Source organism: Apaloderma vittatum, unplaced genomic scaffold, assembly GCF_000703405.1.
Source record: "Apaloderma vittatum isolate BGI_N311 unplaced genomic scaffold, ASM70340v1 scaffold20142, whole genome shotgun sequence".
NCBI classification, from domain to species: Eukaryota; Metazoa; Chordata; class Aves; order Trogoniformes; family Trogonidae; genus Apaloderma; species Apaloderma vittatum.
In genome coordinates, this window is record NW_009704380.1 from 1,747 (window position 1) to 9,526 (window position 7,780).

General features: G+C 40.7%; 1 protein-coding gene across 1 annotated transcript; it reads right to left on the reverse strand.

Annotated features, from left to right (window-relative positions):
- Positions 1–5,022: 5,022 nt before the first annotated feature.
- KCNJ15 (potassium inwardly-rectifying channel, subfamily J, member 15) lies at positions 5,023–6,572 on the reverse strand. The gene is made up of 2 exons (XM_009865031.1): positions 6,505–6,572; positions 5,023–6,157 (listed from the first exon to the last, which is right to left on the reverse strand). Exons 1-2 carry the CDS (start codon positions 6,570–6,572, stop codon positions 5,023–5,025), a joined length of 1,203 nt encoding a protein of 400 aa, XP_009863333.1.
- Positions 6,573–7,780: the final 1,208 nt, after the last annotated feature.

Here is a 7,780-nt window from a genome sequence, read left to right on the forward strand (position 1 = left end):
ATATTTTATCTGGATAAACATTTGCAGGGGATAGTAAAGAAGGAATGAATTTAACAGCCATGAGATATGGTGAAGTGCACAGAGACTGTTGCAGAATTTATTGTTAAGAGGAGCTGCAAAAAAAGCATGTTGTGCTACTTGTGGAATTATGTTGTTTTGCTGTGTGTACTATGTGCTCATGCAGGACAGGGCAGCTCTGAGCAGTCTCTGCTGAAGGAATGTATGATGTCCTGGAAATGCTCCAAAAGCTTTCAAGACATTTAGGTACAGGATGTTCAACCAGTACCTATTGCATTAAAAAGAGCTCTGTTCTGGTAATCTAATATTTGCAGAGAGTATCTGCTGAAGGCTGTACAGGCAAGTCAGCGTAACATTCCTTTGTTCATGTAATCCCAACAACATGAGGGTGACCAGGACATGACTGCTCTGCAGCCAAACAGTATATGAGCAATGAATAAGCAAGAGCTAGAGCATACATGATGCTTTTTTAAGCTTCTCTCCATCAGGGGTTTGACAGAGTCGTCACAGAGTCTTACCTGTTCTCTTTCAAGATCAGGCTGTCGTCACCCTGACACTGAGCAAACACACTCAGAAGTCATCAGGAACATTTGTTCAAATACAGAACTTGCATTCATTTTTCCCAGTCCTCTGAGTCATCTCAGCAAATCTGAGAGACTTGTGGGTTTTTTTAACCTGGCATGCTATGGAAGTGGCAAATGTTCAGTCATATGGACGAGTATGAGTGTGCATGATTGGGGCTTTTTTTCTGTCTGTTTTTCCATTCTGCATCCCCTCCCACAGTATCTTTTAAACCTAACAGCTATTTGTCCTCCTGCCTCTATTCAAAAAATTAGAGAACCACATTTTTCTGGAGACCACTATGCTCCCCTGTCAAATTCTTGGCTTTCCACAAACTTTATTGCCAGTTTGGAAGATGAAGTGAAACATTTGTGAAGGATGGTGGATCTGACTCCGGCACGGTCAGCCTTCAGTCTCTGGGGGCTCATTTCTTCCTTTCCGAAGTCATTGCAAGGAAGCAACAGAAGTGAAATTATGCTTCTTCAATCACCTACCTCCACAGAAAAAAAAAAAACACCAAAAAGAGGAAAAAAAAAAGGAACAATGAAGTATTGAAGTGAAAGCCAAAGCAAATAGTTCAGAAAGAGTCCAAGAGCTGAAATAAGTTCCCATTCAGCTGTGTGCTGCGTGAGTCCAAATAATTAAAATTACTCCAAAAATGTTCTGCTCACTGATAACTCACAAATAAAAGAAAGATAAATATGTCATATTCCTCAGTAAATTTTAAAAAGTAAATTTTAATTTACCATGACTATTTTCTTCTGAATGATCTAGTGGCTGTAATGGAGGATTTGCCTGACAGACATACTCATGGACTTGGTGTACACAGGAACATGGGGTTCCATGACTTTCTTTAGTCCCTGAAATTTTAGATTCAGATTTAATTTACATTTATTCATAAAGTTAGTACATTTTAGAGACTAGTATAGTCACCTTACTCAGTGGTTCTCAAAGTAGAAAGAGGTACTGTGTAGGCACCTGACCTGCTGGAGTTGTGGATGCTCTGCCCTGGCACCCTAAGGACAAGCAGTTGGCCACCGAGAAGGCCTTCACACTTTCAGTCACCATGTGGACAGGACAGTCGTTACTCATGGGTAAGGGAGCTTTGGGATGGCCATGGAAGTTTTTCTTTCTGATTCTCCATCCTGTTAGTCCTCAGCTGAGGTAAACCACCATAGCTGTGTTTACACAACCAGAAGAGCTTGCCATAAGCAGTAAGACGTTGTGGGTTTCATATCAGATCCACGTTATGACATTTTTCCACTGCAGTTCAGTACTCTGCAGCTAAGCCTGCTGCTCCAAGGCCACTTCTCTTAACTTGCAGATAGAGCAATGGAAGTTAGGCTTGCATGAAAACAGAAGGGAAAAGTACAGCTTATTGCAGAGTAAGACTGTTTTGTAAAGCTGGAATGAACAAATAGCAGTGCATTATATGTTATACTAATATATATATATAATCATAGAATCATAGAATTGTCAGGGTTGGAAGGGACCTTAATAATCATGTGGTTCCAACGTCCTCGCCATGGGCAGGGACATTCCCCACTAGGTCAGGCTGCTCAGAGCCCCATCCAGCCTGGCCTTAAAAACTTCCAGGGATGGGGCTTCCACCCCCTCTCTGGGCAACCTGTGCCAGTGTCTCACCCCTCTCATAGGGAAGAACTTCTTCCTAACATCCGATATAATACTATTGCACAGTCTCTCCCTACCTGATGAAGGATGTTTTACCAAAGATTTCTAGTGTTTTCCTTTTCTTTTTGTGAAGACTTGTAACACTGAAAGTTCCGAGCTAATATATTCTGTGATTTTTTTTTTCCCCAAGGCTTTGTCTTATGATTTTTTTTTCTTCAGGATAACCTAATGACTGGAGTGGCCTAGTGAACATAACGACTGAACCTTGGGATTGGTGTACATGAGGGCTGAAGTCTCGGGCTGAAGTCTCTGTCTGAAGTGAAGATCCTAAAACATTACTGTTCAGCATTCTGAGCATCCTGATTTCTACACTCCTAAATGGATGCCACAAAAGTCTCCATGCAAGGAAATTGCTGTATCTGGGTACCCTCTGGACTTCCTAGATCTGACACTCAGAAAATATGTACACCTGTTGGGACTTAGCACATGTGTACCTTACACAGCTCAATGCACTAGAATTTCTTAAGATACAACCAAAAAAGTGCGCTAACAAACAGGTTTATTGAAATCAATGGAGCACTCACCATAAAGATACAAATTGACATGTCTCCTTTTGTTTCCAGGGGTGGGAAGGGGATGGGAGGAAGAGCACCAGTTCCTCATCAGGTTTTTTTGGAGACGAAATGGCTCACTTGCTTTTGGTGAAGCAGTTACACAGTCAATACGACTGGAATAATGACTTTGGGGTTGATCTGGGAACTTACCCAGATAAAAAAAGAGTTGCAGTGTATGATTATCAAAACATGGAGTCTAAGGCTTGGTAGAAGAAGGGTTAAGACACCTGCCTACTTTCACCTCTGCATCCCAAAGCAGTGTTCTTTGAGTTGTAGGACATGAAACTCAGATCTACAAAATGCAAAAATTCACAGAGCACACACACTTCCTTGCAACAAAACAAGTGAGCAGACGAAGTGAAGAAAACTGAAAATTATCAATCATTAATTTAAACATTAACATCATTTTATGTGGTTGCAAATGAAAACCTATGTGATAACACATCATAATACCATCTAGAAATTCTTTCCAAAAAGGCTACGTGGGCCCTGCAACTACAATGGTATGAGTAACCTTACTCACATTGTAGTGGGTAGGGAGCCTTCTTGGATTAAGTTGTATCTCTCTTCAGACAAGTACCTGGAACTCTGACTTCTCACACATGAGAGTTAATAATTTACGTAAATGAGAAATTTAAAACCTCTTATGCCCTTCCTTACCACTCTCTCTGCTCTCTCCCATGCCCTCTCCTCGCAGTATGCACTTCCTTCTTGATACTCATTCTTAGTGCCGTGGTCATCTATGTGCTCAGTGTGCTGTGTGCCTCTTTAGGCCCCAAGCTAGATTCATTTGTTGTATAGAATATTGTATGGCAGCCTGCAGTCTGCATTCCACTAGGCCACACGGTGCTGGGAAGTTAAGCACTGTCATCACTGCAGGCCTTGGTGGCTCTCAGGCCAAGACCTGGCCCACAGACCCAAAACTCATACTTAATATGGCTTTTCCTTGCCAAAGCTTTACAACAGCAAAATCTCTAGAACTCAGTAAGCCGCCAAAGTGATGCGAGTCAGAAATATTCTCATTTCAAAGGTTGACCTATATATAATAGGCATGCTACGTGGACAACAGTGCTACCTGGTTTGTTACCCATAATCTGACTGCTTTAGTAATCTGCGGAGTTCCTGCGTTGTTGGCTGCATGCAACTGCCTATGCCGAGCACTCAGCAATTTCAACATCTCTGAGGTACCACACCTTCTCCCCATGCCACAAAGAGATCAGGAGCTGCTCAAATTAAATTCCTTTATTAATGGAATGGTTTTAATAGACCAAAAATTAAATGGATGAAAGGAATGCTTATCCTTTACGGTTGCCAGAAAAACTAAATATTGTCTACAGACATTATACAGCTTTCCTTTAACCAAAATTAAATACGGTCCATAGCAAAGCAAGCAATCTGTAGAAATGTATTGTTATGCTGCTATTACAAACTATTTACATTGGATAAAAAATAGGTGTCTCAAAACCAGCTTTAACCTTAGCTGATTACTGTTACAGTTCTGTGTATCCTGCCCTCATCTCCTGCTTTTGCTGCTATATTTAAATCAAACATTTAAGAAGGTTCAGAAAGTGAGTGCTCACAAAACGATCACAAAACAAGCTCTGAGTAACTGAGTGAGCTTCTTTCTTTACCACCTAGCATGACTACTGTCACCCTACTTGAAGATTTAAGGAGTTTATCACCTCCCTGCAAGCATTTCCCACATCCAACCATTTGTCTCTCCAGTCAACTTACTTTCAGTGCCAGGAATCCCTGTGAAGGCAACACCTGGCATGAGAGTATACATTTTAAATATGTATATTTTAAAGGAGCATATTTTATTCTAGCAATACTGTGTGCTGCCTCTGCGAATGCATGTTCACAGTAAAACCACATCAAATAAATATTCGAAAGAATCAGCACAATGCATCCAGTTTCACTTTCCAAACAGAAAGTGGTGTGTCTTTTAGTGGTGGTATAAGACAGACTTAATACACATCCAATTTTGCTAAGTAAGTCACGATCACGAACAAATTAATCCTGCCTAATTACAAAATACTTGATTAACAACTCAGCCAAATTGAAGGATAGGTTTACTATAAAACAAAGCTATTTGCTGAAAAGGACTTCATTGCTGGTTTCATAGCAGACATACGACACAGATAATATTTTTTTTCAGTTTGCAAAAAGGGTTAATCAGAATAGTTTGTCCATTCAGTCAAACATTACTCTGCTGTAACAACATTGTTCTCAGTTCCCTCTCTCTTTGATCCTCCTGCCTGTATTTCTCCTCTAGTTTTTGTTTTTCAGAGTCCACACTGTAGAAAATGGAATCTGTGCTTCTCCTAATCTTCTCAAACTGACTGAAATCCGCAACATACTTTCCATTTGGAGAGAGAGAAACCACAGGCACAAACTCATAGCCCCAGTGGATCTCCTCGGGGATGTAGGAAGTCCTGCTTTGGCAGACAGCGCTGGTGGACTCCACTGTGGCGTTCAGGAGCACCACAAGCTCGAAGTCCTTCTCCTTGAGATTTTGAGGTGTGAGATCTCTCAAAGGGCTCCTTTCATCTAAAATATGGTAGAACGTTAAAGGCAAAATAAGAAATGGACTCTCTGAAGAGGAGTCAACATTGAACTTAACACTAGCTTGATTCAACCCTTCTTTGGTTTCGTATGTCTGAAGAAGCTTCCCAGACAGCTGACACTGTATCAGAAGGCTCTTCCTCATATTTGCTACTCTGATCACCAGGCAAAGTTCCCCATTGTGTTTTGTAATGACAGCACAGTGGCTGAATTTAATAGTCTCTGCCCTTTTTTTAGGTCTTGCAATTTTCGCCAGAAAGGTACCTGTGATGAAGATTTCAATCAAGGTGGTGATGACCAGTTGGGCCACAAGTAAGAAAATGGCATGAGGGCACTCCTCTGTAATGAAACGAAATCCATAGCCAATGGTTGTCTGTGACTCCAGTGAGAAGAGGAACGCCCCAGTCAGAGAGTCTACATTCTTGACACATGGCTCGCGCTTTGGGGTGAACTTGTTTATTTCTAAATCACCATGAAGGAATGCAATGGCATAGTAGATAACTCCGAAGAGGAACCAAGTCATAATAAAAGTAGCAGCAAATAAGGTGAGTTTGTACCTCCACTTCATGTCTATAACTGTAGTCCACAAATCTTGAAGGTAGAGTAGGTAAATGCCATCAACTTTGTCAATCCGCACGTTGCTGTGACCGTTTTTGGACATCACACGAGGTTTGTGTGCCTTGAGCATGGCAGTGTCGATGCCTCCATTAACCAGTGGGACACGGGACATATTAATCTTTGTCGTTTCCATTCTCACTGCTTCAGTCCTAAAGGGAGAATAAAAGAAGATTGTTACTTCATGAAATCAAAGCACATAACTGATTCTGAAAAGCATTTGAAAATCTTCATGGAGAGAAGACACAAACATAATCTAGACAGAACAGCAATGAATAAAACACTTGGAACATAAAGTTACCGTCATACAATATCTGATATTACAAATAATTTTATATTCTTTTTTCCAGGAAAAAAAAAATCATTCTTTGATTCTGGTGACTGGCAAATACAGAAAAGTAGGTTTCTTTTATGACAGCCTGCAAAAGAAATTTGACAAAACTGAAATTTTATATTAGTACTTTATTTCTGTAAAATGCATTAAATATTTTTTCCTTACGTTTCTCTAGAGAAGAGTCTCTTTTTGATTACTGAGCAGGTTTTCTTTAATGCCCTGAAGAGAGACATCGGATCAAAATTAAAGTCGCGTCAATGCTTGGTTTAGAACGCAGATCCAGCCACCACCTCTGTGTCTTCCTGCGACGGAGGCAAAATGAGCCAGACCAGCTTTCACTGTGAACAATTAACTTCCACAAGTGATTTACTCAATCGGATCTGGCTCTTTGTTACAACCCTACAACTAACCCAGAGGGAAACAAAGCAGACCTAAGCACATCAAAGTCAAATTTTGGAAAGGAAGATTTACACCTGAAAACACTTCGAACTGCTTGCACGATGCAGCACTCCAATTTTAAGCTAAGGGGAAAAAAAAAAAAAAAAAAAGAGGCTATTCACAAAGTCAGCATTCTAGCCATGGGCCCTGACCTGCTCGAACCCAGCGATCATTGGACCACCCGACTCCTGGAGTTTGTTTACTGTGCATCAGTCCGGATGGAGAGCAAGTGTGCGGACACTCAGGAGTGAACAAAGCCCACAGAATGAAGCAGAATGGTGCCTGTGCCAGTTTGATGAGGCAAGTAACAAGACCCGGCTCGCAGGACCAGACAGTGATTACGTAGAGCAAGGACAGTACATGTTATAGTCGTTTCCAACAACAAAACTTCCTGCTGACAAAAAAAAAGCCAAAGAAAAAAAACATCCCATGCATCCTTTGTGCTTTGGCAAGTCGTACAAAAAGCATTGTTTTGTTCCATTGTTTTCCTCAAAAAGAGCCTTAAGTAAGTGATTCGTTCTCGTGAACCACTGGAGAAAAAAAAAAACAACCAACAAAAAAAAACCACATGCCTTCCTTGTAGCTACTTAAAAGAATTTTGCAGGAAGTACAAGATATATTTGTGGTACACATATGTGCCAGTCCAGGACATCAGCATAATTGCTCACCGAAGTACCTTTCCTGTTATGTCAATTAAGGAGAAATTTTGTTTATGACTATACCCATCACACTGTTACAGGTTTTCTGGGAAAGGGTAATTAAATTTGACTCCCATTAACACCTGTAGCTCATTCCACTTTGTGTTAATCGCCAACACCTCTCAACTTAGAAGCCATTGCTATATATATATATATATACACATATAAGAAAGGAATTCATCAGTGATCCCAGTAGGAGATTCCTTATGTGACAGTCAAATCGACACACAGTGCACAGCATGTCCAGATAATAAACAGGAAAAAACCTTCAAGTGATCTGAAAAAGAATAACAAGAGGAAATGAG

What these genes read in the sequence shown, in the direction of transcription:
- KCNJ15 (XM_009865031.1), bottom strand. Translation starts at nt 6,572, where the DNA reads ATGTCTCTCTTCAGGGCATTAAAGAAAACCTGCTCAGTAATCAAAAAG. An exon ending in AGACTCTTCTCTAGAGAAAC is followed by an intron (nt 6,158 to 6,504) that starts GTAAGGAAAAAA and finishes TTCTCCCTTTAG; the next exon opens with GACTGAAGCAGTGAGAATGG.